Source organism: Salminus brasiliensis, chromosome 1, assembly GCF_030463535.1.
Source record: "Salminus brasiliensis chromosome 1, fSalBra1.hap2, whole genome shotgun sequence".
Lineage (NCBI taxonomy): Eukaryota > Metazoa > Chordata > Actinopteri > Characiformes > Bryconidae > Salminus > Salminus brasiliensis.
Genome location: NC_132878.1, coordinates 71,671,973 through 71,697,168, shown reverse-complemented (window position 1 = coordinate 71,697,168; position 25,196 = coordinate 71,671,973). Strand labels below are relative to the sequence as shown.

Here is a 25,196-nt window from a genome sequence, read left to right as displayed (position 1 = left end):
TCTGTGTAGCTTACAAGAAATGCACTGTGGTCCGGCCTCCTAACACGGAACCTTTATTTATGCCGCACAGCTCTAACCTAGGTCAGGACATGATGGGTCGTGAACATGCATCATGGTTTGATCTTGGCAGTGAAATGGCACTGACCCTGGCCCTGCTTTATAGCTTTAAAATTTGACAATGTAATGACATTAAATGTAATAAAACCCTGCAAAAGTGGCATCACATCTGTATATTGCAGTATGAAGGAAGTGCATTGAAAAAACATCTATTACTATTGTGTTTTCCTACCTTCTTACCCTGCTTTTTCTCTTTTATCGTGCCTTATTTTAACACATAGACCTATTAAAGTTTTTTTTTTTTCAAATATTTTACACATCAGGTTTCCCCAGTGCACATTAAATAATGTTTTTTTTTATTAGATTTATTATTTATTTATTTATTTACATTGATATGCATGACATTTAGCATATGGTCTTATTCAGAGTGACTGTATATTCATAATACACTTTGTGGCATGGATTCCACGAGATGTTGTAAATATTCCTTTTCTGAGATGCAATCACGCAACACCTGATGACGTTTCAGGAACAATTTGAGTCATGTTGGATTCAGATCTAGGAAGAGGACTGAAGAACACCGAACCCATTGTCATTGTCATTCAGAAGATGGGTAAATTGTTCCCAAAGTGGGTAAAAAACTAAAAGATTCCCCACACCATTACACCACCTCCACCTCCTGCTCATCACAGCTGTACAGGGTGGTTTTCTGAGTTACCACAGTCTTTCTGTCAGCTGACTATTCTCCCTTGACTTTTCTGATCAACAAGGTGTTTCTGTCTGCAGAACTGACGCTCACTGGATGTTTTTATATTTATTACACCATTGTGAGTAAATTCTAGCCCATTTTGCACCAACAATCACCATGCCATCAGAAATTATCTATCTATCTATCTATCTATCTATCTATCTATCTATCTATCTATCTATCTATCTATTTATCTATCTATCTATCTGCAGCTTTCTATCTATCTATCTATCTATAGCTGTCTATCTATCTATTTATATATCTGTCTATCTATCTATCTATCTATCTATCTATCTATTTATATATCTGTCTATCTATCTATCTATCTATCTATCTATCTATCTATCTATCTGCAGCTTTCTATCCATCTATCTATCTATCTATCTATCTATCTATCTATCTATCTATCTATAGCTGTCTATCTATCTATCTATCTATCTATCTATCTATCTATCTATCTATCTATCTATCTATCTATCTATCTATCTGTCTGTCTGTCTGTCTGTCTATCTATCTATCTATCTATCTATCTATCTATCTATCTGCAGCTTTCTATCTATCTATCTATCTATCTATCTATCTATAGCTGTCTATCTATCTATCTATCTATCTATCTATCTATCTATCTATAGCTGTCTATCTATCTGCAGCTTTCTATCTATCTATCTATCTATCTATCTATCTGTCTATCTATCTATCTATCTATCTATCTATCTATCTACATCTCTCTATCTATCTATCTATCTATCTATCTATCTATCTGTCTATCTATCTATCTATCTATCTATCTATCTATCTATCTGTCTATCTATCTATCTATCTATCTATCTACATCTCTATCTATCTATCTATCTATCTATCTATCTATCTATCTATCTATCTATCTATCTGTCTATCTATCTATCTATCTATCTATCTATCTATCTATCTATCTATCTATCTATCTGTCTATCTATCTATCTATCTATCTATCTATCTATCTGTCTATCTATCTATCTATCTATCTATCTATCAGATAGCTCAGAAACTCTAAGAAATTATCTATCTGTCTATCTATCTGCAGCTTTCTATCTATCAATCTATCTATCTATCTATCTATCTATCTATCTATCTATCTATCTACATCTCTCTCTATCTATCTATCTATCTATCTATCTATCTATCTATCTACAGCTCTCTCTCTATCTATCTATCTATCTATCTATCTATCTATCAATCTATCTATCTATCTATCTATCTATCTACATCTCTCTCTATCTATCTATCTATCTATCTATCTATCTATCTATCTATCTATCTGTCTATCTATCTATCTATCTATCTATCTATCTATCTATCTATCTATCTATCTATCTGTCTATCTATCTATCTATCTATCTATCTATCAGATAGCTCAGAAACTCTAAGAAATTATCTATCTGTCTATCTATCTGCAGCTTTCTATCTATCAATCTATCTATCTATCTATCTATCTATCTATCTATCTATCTATCTACATCTCTCTCTATCTATCTATCTATCTATCTATCTATCTATCTATCTATCTACAGCTCTCTCTCTATCTATCTATCTATCTATCTATCAATCTATCTATCTATCTATCTATCTATCTACATCTCTCTCTATCTATCTATCTATCTATCTATCTATCTATCTATCTATCTATCTGTCTATCTATCTATCTATCTATCTATCTATCTATCTGTCTATCTATCTATCTATCTATCTATCTATCAGATAGCTCAGAAACTCTAAGAAATTATCTATCTGTCTATCTATCTGCAGCTTTCTATCTATCAATCTATCTATCTATCTATATATATATATATATATAAAACATAAAGCTGAAGTGTTTAGACTTGCTCGCTCCCGGTTGGTAAAGGCTCACTATGGGCGGTGCTACAGTGATGACGCCACAGCAGTGGGCGTGGTAGCGGCTATCTCTCTCTGCGCTGTGCTCCTCAGTCTCGGCGCTTGTGCGCGCTGTGTGTGAGTAGTGTATGTGGGGGGCAGTCGGTCGTGGCTCCTCTGGGTAATTGCTGCCCTCACCCTGCCTGCTGCCCATTCATGCTCTGGCTGACCACCTGCAGCACCGTGTCCGCGCGCTTCCAGGCTCCAGGTGTGGGGGGTGTGTGTGTTTGTGGGTGGGTGGGTGTGTGTTCACCGTTCCAGCAGCAGCCGAAAGGAGCCCGTCTGTATAAATCTCTGAATGACGGGTGGACGCTTTGACTTCGACGATGGAGGCACGTACTGTGGAGGCTGGGAGGACGGTAAAGCCCACGGCCACGGAATCTGCACCGGCCCGCAGGGGCAGGGCGAGTACTCAGGAGCCTGGAGCCACGGCTTTGAGATAGTGGGGGTGTACACCTGGCCCAGCGGCAACACCTACCAGGGCTACTGGTCTCAGGGGAAGCGCCACGGGCTCGGAGTGGAGACCAAAGGTAGGTGGATGTACAGGGGCGAATGGAGCCACGGCTTTAAGGGCAGATACGGAGTCAGGCAGAGCAGCAACACACCTGCCAGGTACGACGGCACCTGGAGCAACGGACTGCAGGATGGCTACGGGGTGGAGACTTACGCTGATGGAGGTGAGTACACACCTGTCACCTGCCTGTGCGTGAGGTCTTCGTGTAAGGTGTGTGGTTTAAAGTGAACAGTCTGTGGACTCTGTACTGTTTAAATCGCACTATTTATTCATAAGAAGAATATCTGTCTTACAAATATATATTTATAAATAAATATACAATTCAAGAGAATATAATTGAAAGAATTATTATCATTACAATGAAATATTATCACTACTAATAATAATAATATATAATAATAATTATTAAAATAAATAAAATAAAATAATTATAGAAATTATAGAAAATAAATATATTTTCTTAGTTTATAACATTTTTATTCTTGCCTGTAGAGCTTTGTGTAGTACTTCAGTCTAATAGACCTGATTATTGTACTATAGGCTGCACATCTGTGCAGGCTGTACTGTGGGTTATACATCTGCTGTAGTTATACTGAACTACTGTAGTCCATAATAGTCCATAAGTATTGTAGTCTATAGATCTGATTACACTACTGTATAGATCTGTTAGTAGTGTGATACACTGTGTATCTGATTATAGTACTCTGGTTCTACTGTACTATTGTAGTTAATAGACCTGATTATAGTAATGTAGTATATGGATCTGGATATAGCCAGTATAGTTATACTCTAGTAGTGGATAGATCTTGTGAATTTCCCCACTGCGGGACTAATAAAGGACTATCTTATCTTATCTTATCTTATAGTGCCGTGTTTTTTGCTCTACTACTGTAATCAGTAGATCTGGTCATACAGTACTAAAGTCTATAGATCTGACTATAGTACTATAGTATGTAAATCTGTGAAGTAAGGCACTCTATGGGCACATACTACAGCATGTTTATCTAGATATTAGGGCTGCACATTATCTCATTGGTAAATATTATCACTAGATTTGGCATTATTGATTCTCATAACAGCTATATGTTGTTCACTTATGTAGATGATTGTGAGGCTTTTAAATGGCAAGCTATGAGAACAGCTACAGGTCATTCTAAATGACTGTCAGTCTAAATTCCACTTTCTGTGAATGTTTTATCCTACATCACTGGCCAAGTTTCACAAATCAAAAATCTCAGGACGTAAGCAGTTATAGAAATACACAAACCAGCCCAACAATCAACAGTTATGTCACACTTAACTAAGTGTCATAACTAAAAGTCATACCCCCCCCCCCCCCCCATTCTGATAGTTGATGTGAACATTACCTGAACCTGCATCAGCATGACTTTATACATTGCATTGCTGCCACACGATTGGCTGATTAGATAATTAAATAAATTAGTAGGTGTACTGGTATTGGGTGGGATATTTCAAGTGTAGTTGATTTTGTAATTCTCATAAGTGGTGAATGGTGTGGCTATTTTTGCCATGATAATGAACTTGACATAAATCACTGATCACTTTTCCCATTTTTAAAATGATGCATTGGCTCTCGTTAATTGTTCCCCAGGTACCTACCAGGGCCAGTGGATGGGGGGGATGAGGCACGGTTATGGAGTCAGGCAGAGTGTTCCATACGGAATGGCCACAGTGATCCGCTCTCCTCTCCGCACATCGCTGGCATCCCTGCGGAGTGTCCAGAGCAACGGGGCCGTGCTGCCAGACGCCACAGGCGAGCAGCCTGTCAGCACCCGTGGAGGCTTCGTGCTCAACTTCCACAGTGAGGTGGAGGTGCAGGCAGGTGGGAAAAAGAAGCCGGGCCTCTTCCGGCGGGGCTCACTGTTTGGGAGCCTGCGGCAGCTACGCAAGTCAGAGTCCAAAAGCTCCATCTCCAGCAAGAGAAGCTCAGCCATGAGCCGCATCAGCTCCAGTGATGGCAACTCCACCATTAGCTATGGCGATGGCGAGGCTCAAGACGAGTTCCTGCCAGTTGAGGACAACGTGGATGCCACCACCACTGAATCCTACATGGGTGAGTGGAAGAATGACAAACGCAACGGATTTGGCATCAGTGAGCGATCCAACGGTATGAAGTATGAAGGAGAGTGGCTAAACAACAAGAGGCATGGATACGGATGCACAGTTTTTCCAGACGGAAACAGAGAAGAAGGGAAGTACAAAAACAACGTGCTGGTGCGAGGGTTACGGAAGCAGATCATCCCTCTCAAAAACCCCAAAACCAAAGAGAAAGTGGAACGGGCTGTGGAGGGAGCCAGGAGGGCTGCTGCCATCGCGAGGATGAAAGTGGAAATAGCAACTTCGAGGTAGGTGACCTTTTGACCTACTGGTACAAGTCAGCTTTGTTGATGAAGCTGAATTAGATATGAGTGTACACTCTTTAGAGTGATATCATGGGGCCAAAAAACACACATTTGATTCCCAAAGTTTATATATACATGAACATGAATAATGTTGTATGTTGCTGTTGGCCCACAGTTCTTATATCGGAACATCCATTAAGATGATAATACAAGACCCTTTTTACTCTTACACTTAGAGTGTAAATGTCCCCAGCTGCAGCTGCAGGTTCTGAACACTGATGTAGTTCCAGTACTCCCATCAATCCCTAATAATTGTCTATTTGTATTGCACAGTTGTATGCAAGGTTTGTGCACCCTTGGACAAATCCTATGTGTTGTTGAGGTTGTTAAGTGTAAATAAGTCAAATCCTTATGTCTAAGCTTTAGCATGTGACTGTTTCTTATGCTGTATTTCTATATACCAAAGGTGATATACACATAATAAAGAAAATAATAAACATAACATTATTATTATTATTATTATTATTATTATTATTATTATTATTTAGCTCCATATTCTTGTATGGAATATAGGCTGAAGGTCTTGGCATTAGAACTGTAATATCTGGACTGGAAGTGACCTTTTAATCAAAGCAGAGTAGTGGAACCACTGAAGGAAGAATGCCTGTGACGTAACACACACACACACACACACGTTTGAGGTTACGTCCAGCATTAGAAGAGGTATGGGTATTTATAGACACGTACAGACTGATATTTATTACAGTTATGTTGTGTGTTATCACCTGTGTGTTCCCGAACTAATGCCAAATGAATGTCATCTATCTTTGGGTCATCAGGTTCCATTAAAGCTCAGTAGAGAATATATATTTGTGTTGATAAAATAATTACTTATTTGGTTCTGATTTTCAAAATTTACATTTTAATTGAGAATACAGAACACCCTTTGAACTGAGCCTTTGAACTGAGTTAAAACTGATTTTAGGGGAAAACTGTCATTATCTGAAGTCCAGCTGTTATTTCTCTACACTTTTTCAACCGCCAGGTCCACCCGAGTTTTAGCTTTACATGTACTGCAGCCCTGCAGTCCATAAACTTGGGCTGTACAGAAACCAGATATGTAGGAGCCCTTTAAAACTTGTCACTGAATGACAAAGCTAACAAATCACTTCACAGAAAGGGTTCAAATGTGAATCAGCTGACTCACAGCTGGACCTCAAGTACTTATCATAACAATCATATTTATAATAGTAATGTATTTTCATTTTTGTCACAAAACCTCTGGATTTCAGCATTCCTTATATTCTTTGGCTCTTCTTGAGGAAGAGTTTTTGTGGAGGATGTTAGCAGCTGTGTGTCCAGGATGGTGGATACAAGGCCTACGCTAATCACCAGTATTCAGTATTAGAGTTAGAGGCCTGTTTTTATTAATATGACTTATTATCAATTGATTATTAATTTATATTACTATTAGTAGTATTTATAAAAGTAGTAGTTGCTTTTTAAATCATATTATTAATCTTAAACATGAATTATAGTAGTAGTAGTGTAATTAGTAGTAGTAGTGTAAATAGTTGTAATTGTAATAACAGATATTTTGTGTCTAAAATAAAAATACATTATTATTGTTGTTGTTATTGTTGTTGTTATTGTTGTTGTTGTTGTTATCTGCAGTCAGTAGAAGATGGTACATATATTTATTTTCCCACTCTTGCTGATCATCAGTCTGTAGGGCGAGAGTGATGAGCATTGATCTGAGGAAGGAGAAATTTGCTGAAGTGTACTTTTCAGCTCTGAGTGATTGACTTAACTCAATATGAGACAAATGTGTGTGTGTGTGTGTGTGTGTGTGTGTGTGTGTGTGTGTGTGTGTGTGTTGCGAAGCCAGCTGATAGCAGTTAGCCATCCTGGTCAGTGTTTACTCAGCACACACCTCCACACACTGGAAACTGCAGTTGTGTGAATGATTCAGTTACACTTTATAAGAAGGAAAGACACTTGTAACAGTATGTGCTAACACAGTGAGTGTGTGTTCGTGTGTGTGTGTGTGTGTGTGTGTGTGTGTGTGCGTGTGTGTTTGTTAAGGTTGTGACCTGAGATTGGTTAACCACACACACAAATGCATATACACAACTTGGCATTTCTCACTCTTGGGAGTGGCTCCATGTCTGTGGTTACACCTACAGCAAGCAATAGGCAGAATTACACACACACACACACACACACACACACACACACACACACACAGAGACACACACACACAGGGGTCATTACTAGGCTTATGAAATTAAAGTAAAGTCATTTTACTACGTCTTAAACGTGTCCAGTTACTGCTCACCCAAAGCTCATTTAACATATAAACACTGGCACTAGTTAGCTTAGCTTAGCTCAAAGCTGCAGTTTAGTATGGTCTTCCATACTAGTCCTATTGCCCCGTGACATGCAGTAATAATACTTAGAAAATAATAATATAAGGAGTAATATAATAATTTCATATAATGCCTTTTTTGATAATTCTAATGGTTCTTTAACAATGTTATAAATGTCATTTACTGTTACTTACTCTCTGATACTTCTCTCCACCCCCTGTTATGTGCTCCGGTTGCATGACTTTCCAAGAATGACTGGCAAGTTTTAGTTTTGCAGTTATAAGTTATCAATACCAAAAACTGTATGAATTCTGGAGACACCGATGTTAATGGATGAAAGAGATCTGATGCTAATGCTTCTGACAGTAGGTGCTTGCCAGGATAACTTTGAATGTCAGCAGGAGGCAGTTATGGGATTAGAAATGCTAATTGTGCCTAATTAACAAATTTGCGCATCCTGGTCAAAGAGCATATTCTAGCCTTGAAGACCACAAGATTCCTTTCTGTTTTGCGCCAAGAATATAATTGAGTTTATTCTATTAAGACTTGTGTCTCCCTTTTGGACCAATTCAGTTAGAAACTGTGCTGTCCATTAAGGCGAGTGCAACCCATTATGACCAGTGCAACCTGTTTGTCACTCTTTTAATTAAGCTAGCACCCATACTTTTACCATAGTATAGTTTCTGCTCTTTTAATTGAGTTAGATTGTAATACAGCACCCATACTTTTACCATAGTACAGTTTCTGCTCTTTTAATTGAGTTAGATTGTGATACAGTACCCACACTTTCACAGTAGTACAGTTTCTGCTCTTTTAATTGAGTTAGATTGTGATACAGTGCCCATACCTTCACTATAGTACAGTTTCTGCTCTTTTAATTGAGTTAGATTGTGATACAGTGCTCATACTTTCACTATAGTACAGTTTCTGCTCTTTTAATTGAGTTAGATTGTGATACAGTGCCCATACCTTCACTATAGTACAGTTTCTGCTCTTTTAATTGAGTTAGATTGTGATACAGTGCTCATACTTTCACTATAGTACAGTTTCTGCTCTTCTAATTGAGTTAGATTGTGATACAGTGCCCATACCTTCACTATAGTACAGTTTCTGCTCTTTTAATTGAGTTAGATTGTGATACAGTGCTCATACTTTCACTATAGTACAGTTTCATCTCTTTTAATTGAGTTAGATTGTGATACAGTACCCATACTTTCACTATAGTACAGTTTCATCTCTTTTAATTGAGTTAGATTGTGATACAGTACCCATACTTTCACTATAGTACAGTTTTTCTGAACTAAACACCCCTGGTTGTGGCTAACCTAATATTTACTGAAGAATAGGGATAATAATAGATAATAGATATAGATATTACAGCATTACAGTTGTATGTTTCATATATTTTTATATATATGAATAATTTTTACATATATAACAATATTCCCTAGATGATTATTTTGAAGTGAAATGTCTTTTGGCTTTAGCAGTGGTCAGCAGGATCTGCCGCTGAGGTTCTCAGTGTAAAAGGTTAATGGATGTGTGTAAGGGCATGCTGTGAAAGGAAAAGTGAGGGATATAATGTCAGTGTAACTGTATCACTGGTTCACATCGGGTCACGTTAGGTTGGCTACTAAGTACTGGCCAGTTTTATGTGTAGAATTCGCTCTATTGGGCGTTCCATTCTGTAGAAGCAGTGGGATATAGATTATTAACTAGTAATGATTGTCTTGTCATTTTTATTTATAAACTCATTGGCCACACAACAGTATAACTAAGACCAGCATATATATATATATATATATATTTTTTTTTTTTTTGGTGTAGTGGTACATTTTCAGCACAGCAGTGTCACACACTGCCAGGTTGAGAGAGAGTCCACCAACTAAAAATATCTGGACAAGAGCAGCTCTGTGATCAGAAAATGACCACTGGTCAAAGCTAGAGGATGACTAACTCTAACTGGGCAACTACAGTAACTCTAATTACAACAGCAGGGTGGAGTCATAAGTGAGGGGTTTCTGATAAAGTGTCCAGGGAGTGTAGAAAAGACAGTGGAGGAGGTTTGTGAAGTAGGGATTATGGTTTTATGATAGTGTGAGGTCAGTCAGTACACTGACCAAAACATGTACTGAGCCAGTGGTGGTGTTAGTGATTATCAATAAAACTCAACAGCTCTTCACTCCCCTCACTGCTCGCCCACCGCACTTTGATGATCGCCATTTACCAGAAAAAGGCATGGGTGGCTCCCCTGGGTGGATCTCTCTCTGTCTCGCTTTGTCATGCTCAATCTTATTCTTTCTCATTTGTTCTCTCTCTTTCTGTCTTTCAACCTTTCTCTCTCATTAATTTCTCTCTGTATTTCTCTTTATTTTCACTTTCCTTTTTGGTCTTAATTGCCCTCTCCATTTACCAGAAAAAGGCATGGGGGGGCTTCTTCTTCTTCTCTCTCTCTCTTTCTCTCTCTCTCTCTCTCTCTCTCTCTCTCTCTCTCTCTCACACACACTTTGTCATGCTCAATCTTATTCTTTCTCATGTGTTCTCTCTCTTTTTGTCTTTGTCAATTTTTCTTTCTCATTCATTTCTCTCTGTATTTTTCTTTATTTTCACTTTCCTTTTTGGTCTTTATTGCTCTCTCACTCCTCTGTCTCCTGCTTTCTCTCTCTCTCTCTCTCTCTCTCTCTCTCTCTCTCTCTCTCTCTCTCTCACTCCTCTGTCTCCTTCTCTCTCTCTCTCTCTCTCTCTCTCTCTCACACACACTTTGTCATGCTCAATCTTATTCTTTCTCATGTGTTCTCTCTCTTTTTGTCTTTGTCAATTTTTCTTTCTCATTCATTTCTCTCTGTATTTTTCTTTATTTTCACTTTCCTTTTTGGTCTTTATTGCTCTCTCACTCCTCTGTCTCCTGCTTTCTCTCTCTCTCTCTCTCTCTCTCTCTCTCTCTCTCTCTCTCTCTCTCTCTCCCTCCCTCACTTATTCTGTGTGTGTGTCTGTGTGTTAAGTGCAGTGGTGTGTCAGCACACCCCTCTGTGACTAAATAAGGGCAGGCGGGGGTCAGTTTATCAGCACTGGACAGAAATACACGCCGCAATGGCAGTTGAAACAGCACTTCATCACAGTCAGGCTATCAACTGGCCTGCGTGCCGAAGGAGTGTAAGCAACAGAAAACAGTGGTTTTGCAGCATGTTTATAATTAGTTAACTTTCTCTCTTTTGTCTACACCTGACAGTGTGTCTATAAATATGTGTGTACTATGAAGATTATCGTGATCGTGAAAAGTTAAAGTGTTATGCTTGTTTCTGGGTGTATGATGAGTACAGACAGCACTTCTAAAACACAGAACACCTGCCTGGGCCATAAAGACACATCCGGTGGACAGTAACTGCAAACACTGTGACATCATCTTATTTTATGCATGTATTTTCATGCCTTGATTTTTTATGCCTTCTTAAAATCTTGACATACATATATGTATATATCTCAGGACTAAAATTGAGACGGCATATATTGCTCGAAAAGTATATGTTGGATATGTGGAAATATGTGTCCATGTATTGTTTCTCTTATGATATGAAGCAGATTTCCAGAGTCCAGTTCCAGTACTGGGGAATATTTAGGGGAGTGCGTGTGTTAATGTACAGTGGCCTCGCAGACTGTATGACAGTGATACTGTGCTGAGTGTGCATTACTGTACAAAAATATTGCACAGCACACTTCAGAGCCATTAAAATATCATCTGCCCTGAACCTCTATGAATAGCGCAGTGAGATTATGGCTGTGAAGAGCCTCGGAAGCACTAACCTGCTGAGGAGTGCAGGTATGTAGTATGAAGTAATGCTAATAAAACTAGTAGGATTTTATTCAGCTGTTTTCATCATGCTCAGACAGACTGTATGGAGTCAGTGTAACATAAAATCTGTTAAGGAATATAGCACGGTTAAGTTCCAGGGTTAACAGCACTGAAGATGCAAAAAAAAGGTAAAGGTGAACGTATTTGTCACTGTACTATGTACAGCGAAATGTGTCCTCCGCAATTTACCCATCTGTGGTAGTGAACACACACACACACTAGTGAACTAGGGGCAGTGAGCACACACACATCCAGAGCAGTGGGCAGCCAACTCCAGCACCCAGGGACCAGAGAGAGTAAAGGGCCTTACTCAAGGGCCCAACAATGGCAGCTACTGAGGGAGTCACTGCAGAAACAAGAAGGAGATTACTCTTCAGACAGTTTAGCAGAGTCTTTAAAGATCCATTATTATTATTATTATTATTATTATTATTATTATAACTATATCTTTAAACTATTCTTGTTAACTATGTTAATGCTATCTTAGGCTTTGTTTACACAGCAGTCTGAACAGCCAGTTGGTGTGGTTGGTGTGGTGCAACAGATAACACCACCACCTGACAGTGAGCTACCACACCATGTGGGAGACTGGGGTTTGATTCCCGGTCTGGGTGACTATGCTGCGCTACACCAATAAGAGTCCTTGGGCAAGACTCCTAACACTACATTGACCCACCTCTGTAATATGAGTAACCCTGGAAGTCGCTCTGGATAAGAGCGTCAGCTAAATGCCATAAATGTAATGTGGGATAGGGACTTTTATGTCTAAAACGAAATTATGTAAAAAGTAACTTGCATGTACGCAAAATCGGAGGGTATTGAGGGTATGCACATGACAAAAGACCTACTGAGTGGCAGCGTTAGCATTCAGTGTGAATGCCACTAACACCAAAATGGGAAAAAGCTGTTATGTGACTGCCTGTATAAACAGAAACGACTGGAAGCCAGGCATCGGAACATGTGGGAGCTCACTGAGTGGTAAAGTCATGCTCTGAAAACAGGTTGGAAAAAGCCAAGCCCACTGTAGTTGTGAATTTAGTGACATTCCAAGTGCAACTAAGAGGGAAAGACAGCAAACCTGAATGAGTCAGTCTACTAAATGTGCCTGACAACAGTGGAAAACACTCCTAAGACCACTCACTCAACTGTGTGCTCTCAGATATGAGGCTTTATCCTGTGTGTGACCTGAGCCTCAGTTAGCTGGTCATTCTGCACATCACCATTGGTTCTTTAGTAATTTGGATGAATTGCTGCTGAGTCTAACTGCCTTTTACTTGAGCAGATAATCAATGTGACATCAATGCATACTCTGTATTGGTCACATTAAGAAGAAGCCTAAAAAACATCAGATTTGGTGAGTACATTGGATTTGGGCCACTTTACCTGCTGATCGAGTGCAGCCTCAATAACTGAATTAATGCTAAATTAAATGGCATCTGATACAGTGATGCCACAGATAACACCACCACCTACCATTGCGTTACAACAACACCATGTGGGAGACCAGGGTTCGATTCCCGGTCTGGGTGACTATGCTGCGCTACACCAATAAGAGTCCCTGGGCAAGACTTCTAACACTACATTGGCCCACCTCTGTAATACAAGTAACCTTGTAAGTCGCTCTGGATAAGAGCGTCTGCTAAATGCCATAAATGTAAATGTAAATGTAAATGATGCTGTGGTACATTTACTGTATATTGTACATTTTAATGGTATCAATACTGAGCACTAAAGTTATTCTTGTATGTATTTGCTGACATGACATGATTTGTTTAAGAGCTACTGATTGTGTGTGTGTGTGTGTGTGTGTGTGTGTGCATGTGTGTGTTGAACAGCAGATGGGTTTGTTTACTGGCTGATTTGATGCAGTAGAGTGGAAGCACTTGTGTGTTTGAATGAGAGGGGGCGGGGTCAGGCCGGCCCAGTTAAACACACACTGACCAGAGCCTGATCAGTTGCCAGGCAATGCGACCTTTCCTCCACTGTGGTCAGTCTGCTTAAATCAGTACAAAACACTCAATTTTGATGGATGGTGTGTGAGTGTGCCAGGTTCTGGAGCATTCTAACCCTTCGTTCTCATTAGCAGGTGACAGAGCGGCAGCAGACTTGTCACTGTGGTTTAGCAACAAGTAACAAGTGACACAGTGAGAGGATGACAAGCTACAAATCAAGCTGAGATTTTCTACATTTTGTACAAATGAATAATGGCCATGGTTTGATTGGAGGGAGAGGCAGGGTGATACCATCTCCCTGGTCATAATCCCCCTCCGGCACCCCTTTTCGTTATTGTTTCATTGTAGACCTGGTTATGTTAATTCCAGCCCAAAAATGTGCAGGTTGAATGAAGGTCCAAACCAGACTCCAGTGCTCCACATCTCAATACTAGGGATCTTTAAACCCCTCTTGCCCACACTTACGCTCATGTGCTCTCGGCTGCATGCAAGCTTCCTGTTTTATGGGTCACTGTTTTTCTATGGAGATTTTACAAGTGTGTTAACGCCTGTCAGCAATGAGTGCACCTTAAATTAGGCGAAAGCAGTAATTGGAAGGGGTGTCCACAAACACTTGTTGCGATATATATATATTTATTTATTTTTATTTATTTTTTTAATGCAAGGTGCTCTTTGCTCTGTGTGATTGTTTGATGATTGACCAACAAACAAAAATCTTAACAACTCAGCTACATTCTTCGTCTTTGCAGTGCGTCCCTTAAATAATTCTAAGGGAAATGAGCATTATGGAACTTTATGCAACACTTAACTTTTTTTTAAGGATTACTTGACATTTGACATTTGATACTTAATGGTACATTTAAGGAGGTAAAGACAGTTTCCCTTAAGAAAGCCTTTAGGTAACACTTTAGATGTTTCAGCAACTGAGTACTGTTCTCTTCAGTAGATGAGTTGATTTATCAGATAAATACACCGCTTCTGAACCGAGCTAACCAGCTGGTAGCCTAGTTTGCAATAAAACACACTGTCTCTGCCTTCTGAGACGTCACATCCTTAACAATGTGTCCATGGCAACACTGCTCTTGTGTTTTTCAGAGTACTGAGGTGTAGTATAATATAAAATGTTATTTTTCACATTACAGTCCTGTTAAAAAGTGAAATCGACACTTGGTCTGCGTATATCCGTTGTCGTCCAGTGATAGAACCGTGAGTAAAATAGCACTTCTGATATTTAATTACTGGCACCTCAAACCTCTTCATAGTACACCCATTGTGTAACGGCATAGTTCAGCCTGAGACTTTATTTTGTAAGTCTGTATCTTCGCTTGGCATTAATTGCTGGTGTTGTTAACACAAGGCCAGATGAAATGGCCAAATGCCTGGCCAAGTGCTAGAACGTTGCCATGGAGATTGTTGCACTCATCTTGTCAGGCATGTTTGGCTTTTTCCACATTAGTGAAGTGAGAAAGAGAGAGAGAGAGAGAGAGAGAGACCAAAATTATACAAGTGGTAATCTGAGGTCTTTTATGATTTTGATGTGTGAACTATGATGTGTTAATATAGTAATAAATGTACACAACTGTAGACACTGAGCAAACAGATGTTAGTTCTGAGAAAGTGTTCGTAACGGTTGTGGAACAATTTTTGGTGTTATATAAAACCAACCCAAAGAACTGTTGTAAGTATAGGGATGATTATTTGAGTTGATTTGTCACAATACAGTATGTGTATTAGTTTATTAGCAGTGATGTGATTAATAGTAGTGATGAGTTTAAAACCAGTGATGAGCTTAATAGCAGTGATGAATTTAATAGCTTTGATGAGTTCAACAGCAGTGTTGAGTTTAACAGCAGTGATTAGTTTAATAGTGGTGATGAGTTTAATAGCAGTGATGTGATTAATAGTGGTGATGTGATTAAAAGCGATGTTGAGTTTAATAGCGGTAATGAGTTTAATAGGGATGATGAGTTTAATAGAGGTGATGTGATTAAAAGCGGTGATAAGATTAATAGCAGTGATGGGTTTAATAGCAGTGATGTGATTAAAAGTGGTGATAAGATTAATAGCAGTGATGAGTTTAATAGCAGTGATGTGATTAATAGTGGTGATGTGATTAATAGCGACGTTGAGTTTAATAGCGGTAATGAGTTTAATAGGGATGAGGAGTTTAATAGAGGTGATGTGATGAATAGCGGTGATAAGATTAATAGCAGTCATAGGTTTAATAGCAGTGATGTGATTAAAAGCGGTGATAAAATTAATAGCAGTGATGGGTTTAATAGCAGTGATGTGATTAATAGCGATGCTGAGTTTAATAGCGGTAATGAGTTTAATAGGGATGATGAGTTTAATAGAGGTGATGTGATAAATAGCGGTAATGTGATTAAAAGCTGTGATAAGATTAATAGCAGTGATAGGTTTAATAGCAGTGATGTGATTAAAAGCGGTGATAAGATTAATAGCAGTGATGGGTTTAATAGCAGTGATGTGATTAATAGCGATGCTGAGTTTAATAGCGGTAATGAGTTTAATAGGGATGATGAGTTTAATAGAGGTGATGTGATTAATAGCGGTGATGTGATTAAAAGCGGTGATAAGATTAATAGCAGTGATGGGTTTAATAGCAGTGATGTGATTAAAAGCGGTGATGTGATTAATAGCGGTGATGTGATTAAAAGCGGTGATAAGATTAATAGCAGTGATGGGTTTAATAGCGGTGATGTGATTAATAGCGGTGATGTGATTAATAGCGGTGATGTAATTAAAAGCGGTGATAAGATTAATAGCAGTGATTGGTTTAATAGCAGGGAGTAGTTTAATAGCACCGTCATTTGGTCTCAGGAAATGTTGATATTTGCAGCCGTTTAGTGTAATACATGTCTGTGAGGGAAGCATCTCTTTGGTTGTCTGGTTCTATACACCACCACTGTGAACAATTCTTACTCTGTAGTAAATTGAAACATTTCACACTAAACCCTCATTATGACTTTACATAAAGAGAATTATGAAAATCTGTAGAGTTGCCTTTTTAATTTCAGTAGGTACACAGATGCAGTATGTGTTTGTGTGTGTGTATGTGTTTTCAGTTTGTATGTTTTTATTTTAGCCTCTCTCACCTGTGCTCCCGCCTCAGCAGGGTCCGCAGTGCTGACAAATTGCAATATATGAGTCCCAAACAGCCCTGGAAATGAGAGCCGAGGCATGTGCCAAGGGGTTAGAACTGTGATGTGGCACAGCAGCATTCACTGCTGCTGTTGCTGCACATGTAGGCTGTCCACACACAAAAGAAAATGTAGTCTTAGGCAAAGGTGTGGGCACACCTGGTCAAATGACATATTTAGTTGATTTACATATTAACAAAACATAAACTTTTGCTTTTGCACACACCACATTCAATGTTTTTATTGTAAAAATGTTCAATTATTATGAGTTTAGTATGTTTTTAAAACATTCGACTGGGGTGCCAAACATTTGCACATGGCTGTATTGATATATTAAAAGAAGGTTCTCAGACACTAATAGTGTATTTTGTCGATATGTGTGTCAATATATTGTGAAGATGTCTTTATCATCTACCATATAGCCCACCCCTATGTACTGTACACTTTTCCTTCTGTTTGTGCATTTACCACTAACATATGAAGACACAAAGTGAAGCCACACTTCACTATGTTTTTACACTGTTTTTTTCTACCACACATTAAGTTCAGTTATAGTTCTAGCTGAACTTATGGTTCTTATTCAAGATTCAAGATTTAACAGTTTGTTGTCATATGCACAGCAGAAATAAGCAGTTACACTGTATAATAAAATTCTTACTTTGCAGTTTCTTATATACATAATCTTAATAATATCGATTTCAAAAGAGAGAAATAATAAGTATTTAATTAAATTTTTGCCATATAATCGTTTGGTCTTGAATATTGTGATCCTAAACATTTACATTAATGGCATTTATCTGACGCTCTGATCCAGAGTGCTTCGCTGTCTACTCAGAACACATCCTTGGCTAGAGAGCTTAAACACTACCAAATATAAAATATGAATATCTAGAAACAAAAGATACACAAACACCAATACTTAGATACACACCCTGCACTGTGTAAAAAAGCAAGATATTTAATTGCAATCACTAGTTTAAAACTAGGGCTGAATTAAGTGCTCTTGAAAGAGGCCTTCAATGTTTGAGCGAGTGTGATACATTTGATAATGTCATTTAATTTAACTCCAGTGTAAAAGATAAAGGAAACTAAAAGCATGTTTTGGCTACATTTGAAGGATTTAAGCTTAAGTTCAAGTTTTTAACTTGAACAGGGTTTAACAAGGCCACAAAGCAGCATGACAGAGATCTGGATCTGAGCCCCAAGTGAACAATCCAGTGACAGTGGCAAGGCAAACCTACAGGAATAAACCTTGATAGTAACCAAGGGTCAAAAGGGGAACCCATCCTCCTCTGGTCAACACCAGATAGCACAATAAAATTTATGAACACAGTAATGAAAAACAAATAGAGATATAGCAAGTTAGCCTAATACTACATAGATGTATCTGTGGGATGAAGGGGATTTAAGGATATTCATACACATTATATGCTTAGAAAAGTGTATTGTGATGTAAGTAATCACAATAATGATTACATGTCCTTATATCACCCGTATTGAATTCAGTATGGGAGAATTTGCATTGCTTTAATAACATGTATGTTACCGTTCTTACACATGTACTTCTCATGCTGAGGCCAACACCACTGTCTTAATTTGCAAATAGCTGTTATCATACCAGACATAAGTGATTGTAGACAATTTGAGTTTGGGCTTTAGCAGTTAATAAAATCGGCCATGCATACCAAGACCAAATGCATACAGCACATGTACAGTAATGTGATAACTGTATAATTGTATGTTATTTTATGTCTGCATAGTGTTAGTCTGATAATTATGTAGGTGTACTGTATTAATGTGTGACTGGGGCAATCTTTACTGAACATATTCTGTTCTGCATATATTTCCCAACTTCAGTTATAATTGATGGAGTATAAGCTTCTATTACTTGTTCTCTACATTAGCCTTGTAGCCCCATCAAATATTAAGAAGCACTAAACTTGCTGTAGTCTTGTAGCTATAAGGTTAATGTAGATAACAATCAAAGCTTATTAGATGGAGGATGGTGTTAACTGTATGTCTTAGTCAATCACAAATCCTGTAGAGTTGTTCTGTAAATCTCCAGTAGACTTGCTTATGTGGTTCATGACAGTAAATGAGACATTCACGGTCTATAAATATGGCCCAAAGTATATATAATAGCTAAAGACAGTCGCAGCATCTTAAAGTCTAAAAATTGTCTGTAGTTTCTTCCATGTTTAAAGATAACAGCGAGTCATAAACCGCATAATCATGTCTTTTACAGATTACTGAACAACTTTACAGATTACTGAACAATTTACTGAACAAAGGAGCTATTTTCAGACCCCCAAACATGTTTTGGCTACATTTGAAATAAGGGGGCAATGGGTATGTTTGAGTTTGTCCTGAACTATGGCTTTAACTGTTCCTTTAACAGCTCAAGTAGGGTCTGACTTGACCAGTGGTCAGAAACGAGGTCATGCACGAGGTGAAATTCAAGAGCACGATGAAATTAGAGGATGCTGAGTTTTAAAATACCTAGAAGTCTTGAGAGGGGTGCATGCAGAAATTAGAGCAAGAATGTTCCAAAGTATGAATTAATCATTAAGGTCAAAAGAATGTCTACATTTGAAGTTTTGGTAGTTTTGATCAGGTTTCTTTATGAAAATGATTCAATGCTGTTTCCAGTTTCACCAGTTTAGTTTGATTTATTTAGTTTGTTGTTAGATATCTAGCCTAGCTCTGTTATTAACTATAGCCATGCATATATAGAAAATAACCCCTCCAGAGGTACAGGTGGAAACGGGGATCTTAAAACAGTCCCACACACATGTACATTTAAAGCATTTAGCAGACGCTCCTATCCAGAGCGGCTTACAAAAGTGCTTCGCTATTTACTCAGAAATAACCTCAGCTAGTTTGTATAGACTAGGATCCAAAAGTATACCTATGCTTAGACACTACTAAACACTAAAGTCAGTGTGGAGACCTTAATACTCGACACCACACTTCGCCCAAGAACACTCGGAAGAGGGGGGGGTTCAGTCTGCATTTGAAGACAGCGAGCGACTCTACCATTCAGACACCCAGGGGAAGTTCGTTCCACCACTTTGGTGCCAGTCTTCCGTGGATTTTAAGGGATGGTGGGTCAAGCTGAGCTGTACTTGGTACAGATCGGCTTTTGATCATTGCCATCAAGTATGGAGGGGCTGGTCCATTGTTGGCTTTGTTGGCCAGCATCAGGGTTTTGAATCTGACGTGGGCAGCTACAGGAACACCATTTGTTTGAGTGTGTGTGAATGTGTAGTTTAGTATAGTATAGTGCAGTGTAGTTTAATATAGTTAGGTATCGTATAGTGCAGGACAGTACAGTATAGTTAAGTGTAAAAGAATATAGTGTAGTATAATGCAGTATATGTGCAGTACTGTAGTATAATTACAGAAAAGTATATTTCAGCTAGTGTAGTGTAATAAAGGACCAATGTTTACAAAACCAATTCTCTAAAGAGCCATCCAATTTATTATTATACACCAGTCAGCCATAACATTAAAACTGCTGGCAGGTGAAGTGAATAACATTGGTTGTTGGGATTACAGTGGCATCTGTAATCAAGAGGTGAATATTAGGAAGCAAGTAACCAGTTCTTGAGTTCTTGATGTGTCAAAAACAGGACATATGGACAAGCATAAGGATCTTTGATAAGATCTTTGAGCCACTTTGATAAGAGGCAAATTGTGATGGCTAGACTACTGGGTCAGACTATCTCCAAAACAGAAGGTTCTTGTGGGGGTTTTCTGGTATGCTGTGATCAGAGCCTACTTAAAGTGGTTTACTTTCATTAAAACTCACAGCGTATTTGAGCTATTTACACTTTAATGTGAGTATTAAAAGAGTACAGTATTTTTGTAATATTATCATAATAAAAATACCATTATTATTATTATTATTATAAGCAGTGTTTCTGTTAGCAGTGCAGCGTGAATGGCTGAGCAGGTGTTAGCAGTATAGTGTGAAATATTTCACACTAGTGGAACTTACACTCTCACTGACAAACTGACCTGACAACTTTCTGTCTGAGATTTTCATCACTTCCGGCATGATCCTCGGGTTCACACCACTCACACTGGCGTCCGTGCGGCCCTTTAAAGTAGCGCCAGGAACAGACGGTCATGTGTGTGAAAATGCGAGGCTGTATGTTGTTCTGTGTCCGGCAGTGGTGATCTATTTTAGATAGCAGTCTGGACTCTCATGCATTTTAATACTGTAAGAATTGAATGACCCGCACAGACTCTGCTTTGTGCACAGAAGCGTTTGAGGAAGTCGTAAACATTCACATCCATCATCATCATCAGACAGGACTGTTAAGATCTGGGTGCACTAGGGCTGTAAAGTACAGTCATGTATCATGATAAAGCATCATGTGTTTTACTGAAGGTTGTAATTCAACTGTATTACTTTTGGAATGTTTGAATTGTATATAAAAATATCTATTATAAATATATTTTTTTCCTCAAACAGAATTTTTAATTCCCTTTCAAATTGAAATAAAATATTTGTATTTGTTATATTGCTATACTTTAAAAATGTATGTTTGCGTAAATTTGCATATTCAGTGTATTTTACAGAAGTTATTCTAAATCTGATGAGTATGGTTAGGCATGGATGGTTGGGGCTATGGATATGATAATTATGGATTGACATATTTATATATCAGCACTTACAGATATAGGTATATATAAATATGGATGTAATAGCTGTGCATTGATAGGGATAGGTTGATGGATTGATGGATATGGATGGATATAGATGGGTATGGATTAGTATGTAAATGGATGAGTATAGATTGATATGGATGGGCATTGATAAGAATGGGAATTAACAGGTGTGGGTAGGGATGGGTGTAGGTGCATATGGATGTAATTGATGCCTATGAGTATGGATGCTTATGAGTATGGATGCAAATGGATGGGTGTGGATGCATATAGATGGTACTGATGGGTACCATCAGTTACCTTTATCTTTCCTTTACCTTTACTGAGGGGTATTGGTATGGAGGGTTATTAGTATGGATGGGTGTGGATGGATATGGATGCATATGAGTATGAATGGTATGGATGCAAATGGATGGTACTGATGGGTATGGATGTTTATGAATATGGATGGGTGTGGAAGGATATGGATGGTGCTGATGAGTATGAATGGTTATGAGTATGGATGGGTGTGGATGCATATGGATGGTATTGATGGGTATGGGTACGGATAGTTACAAGTATGGATGGGTGGGGATGGATGTTGATGGGTATTAATAGGTATGGGTATGTGTACGAATGATGCAGATGCATATGGATGTTATTAATGGGGATATCAGAAGGAAAAAAAAGAAAGAATTGGATCCTGTAACAGAGCCGTCCTTAAAAAGCATACACTTGCACTGTGTGATGTGTTAGATGTGTGCTGCATCCTGTGGGGTAGTGAAGTGTGTGAATAGCTTAAGTATGATAGTCCACTTTTAGATGCTCAACAAAAAAATAAACTAAAAGCAGCTTAGTTTCAAGCGGAGCAGAGCTTTAAGACAGCATTAATCAGTATTGAAATCGGAACAGAAAAGCTAGTATTGCTGCATCTCTTCTTTTAAACTCTATCTCTCCTGTCTGGACATACATTTTAGAGCATTTTATTTGTCCTTTTGGAGCCATGTTGCATAATAGTTTTGTGCTGGAACACGCTGAGGGAAAAACAGAAATCCGCCTAATGCTGGAGCGCTCAGTGAAGATGAGAACAGTTTGTGTTGTGTGTGTGCGGGGGGGGGGGGGGGTAGGGGATTTTAGAAGCAGGTCACTGTGGCTGGTGTCTGTAAGCTAGCGTTCAGTGTGGTGTGTAGCTCCTTAAAGCTGCCCAGAGGCTAAACACTAAAGCATCGTAAACCCCTCAGCATGAAACTCAGCTGGGGCATTTTGATTTCTGATGCATTGATGATGTTGGTGTAGTTCTTTGGTTTTTAGTTGTTCAGGTAAAACACCAACACTACATTAATTTCATATTTTAGCTGATATTAGTTGTAAATATTTGCTTTTTGCATGTTTTTCGTATCCCATGTGTGGTTCCCAGCTGCAATACCACTGGATGGAAATACTGTAGTGTGATATTCAATACTAACTGGATACCACCACCAATATTTCATAGTCGTTTTTATTTATACATGCTAGATTTGGGTCATAAATTTGAGGGCAATATTTAGAGACAATCCAGTGCAAGCGTTCATGTACCCCTGTTCAAATGTGTTGATGATGTTTTAAGTAACCTTAAAAAATAAGCCATAATCTTTATAAGTGCAGCATTATGAGCAAGTATTGTTCTTCCATGGTAAATTTAGTGAATAAGCAATAATTGTGTGCATTAGAAAAGGTAAAGGTGCACGTATTTGTCACTGTACACTGTACAGCAAAATGTGTCCTCAGCATTTAACCCATCTGGTAGTGAACACACACTCACACACACACATGTGATAGGGGCAGTGAGTACACACACACACCCAGAGCGGTGGGCAGCCAACTCCAGCGCCCGGGGAGCAGAGAGGGTAAAAGGCCTTGCTCAAGGGCCCAACAGTGGCAGCTTGCCGAGCCCGGGAATCGAACCCACAACCCTGTTATCAATATCCCGGCGCTCTAACCGCTGAGCCACCACTGCCCAGAATGTACAGAAATGTGTCCCTGTAGAGAATGTGACTTGTGTTTGTATTTTTTTTTACTTTTTGTTCATGATCAGGACCATACATTACATGATTCAAAACCTGGTGCTGAATACATTGTTTCCATAGCAAATAACCATAATAATTCAAATAACTATTCAAATGATAAAAAAATGGTCTGGTTACATTGTTCTTCTCTGTAATGGAAAACATCTGGTAGATGGTTCTGAATAGCACCAAAAAGGGTTCCACTATTGTAATGAGTCAAAGAGTGTGTTCTGGGCTGAGTGTGCGGGGAGTGCTCCTGTGCCTCAGACTGGATTAAGTTCTTTGTCTGATCGCCTCCCGTCCATTTGTAAAAGCAGGATTTGACAAAAATGACAGGGTCAGTTCTGCCTGACCTTACAGAGGCGCAGAGGCTCCAAAACACACAACGTTAGTTTTTACGCAGTGTCAGGACGCAGGGTCCCATATACAGTCATATGCAGAAGTGTGTGTATGGACAGAAGTGCTTATGGCACATTTAAAACTTTCTTGCATGTAAAACGCAATAAATACAGTAAAACTAACAGGAGTTTCTCATTTTTAAGAAAGTAGTTTATGTCTTCTGAGCTAGCTTGAAGAACAAAGCTTGGTTCCAGGTTTCTCCTGGACGCCCCCCAGCCAGCGCATGGATTTTCTCAATTCCATCAACAGCTCACCTGATTTAACAAGCACTAATTTACCAAACCAGGTGTTGGATGATGACTATATGTAATACTATTCCATGAGGAGAGCTTTGAAGATGTTTTAATAAACTCAGTGGTGTAAAACCACTACATCTGATGAGTGTTATTTGTATTTGTTCTAAAAGTATTGTTTGACTGAGCAAATCAACACTTACTGTTCAGATAAGGAGCTTTCTTTGTACTTATTATATTAATACGCAGTCTGAAAATGTTTACTTTACTTTACATTGTGAGAGTCATTTGTGATGAGAGGTCCAGGATGACTCAATAAAATCTTTTGGTTATAATAACTCACTAATAAATGACAACATAAATACAACAGATTGTTAATGACCACTAGTAGTACTTGTAACATATGTATTATTTTAATATTAAAATATAGATTGTTATCCCTTTATTTAAAGGACACCAACAATATATTTTAAATAAAGAATTTTTTTTTTTAATATTTGAAATAAAAAAAGTCATCAGTAAGATTTTGTTAATTATTATTTAGTCATTTGATATTCATAGATAATACATTAAGCAATTTAATGTAATATGTTTTAAATTGTTTATATAGTTGCATAAAAAATGAAACATTTTTTGAAACATGAATCATACACCAACCATTGTTGTTGGTGATGTAGGTTAGAGCTGTTTTTATTTGGATTTACTGCAGCCATGGCAATATTAACACACACACTTACACACACACACTCAATACTATCTATTCCCTTCTCCCAGACAATACCACCCGCTCCTCCCTCCCCCCATACCACAACCAAATTCAGGCCACATCATTTTTAATGATAATTCAAATTTGTTTCAGTGACTTAGTCACTTGCACTGCCCTCCAGCCTCACACACACACACACACACACATTTTACAAACTTGGTTGCACACACAAGCA

The 25,196-nt window shown here is 38.4% G+C and overlaps 1 protein-coding gene across 1 annotated transcript in view; it reads left to right on the top strand.

Moving 5' to 3' along the window:
- The first annotated feature begins 2,792 nt into the window (after window positions 1–2,792).
- The window catches only part of jph1a (junctophilin 1a), a 39,858-nt gene continuing 17,454 nt past the window's right edge, over window positions 2,793–25,196 (top strand). The window contains exons 1-2 of the mRNA XM_072688544.1: window positions 2,793–3,393; window positions 4,843–5,596. Of these exons, the coding sequence (XP_072544645.1) occupies window positions 3,015–3,393; window positions 4,843–5,596 (1,133 nt within the window). The 5' untranslated portion in view covers window positions 2,793–3,014. The remainder of the gene's footprint in view (window positions 3,394–4,842; window positions 5,597–25,196) is intronic.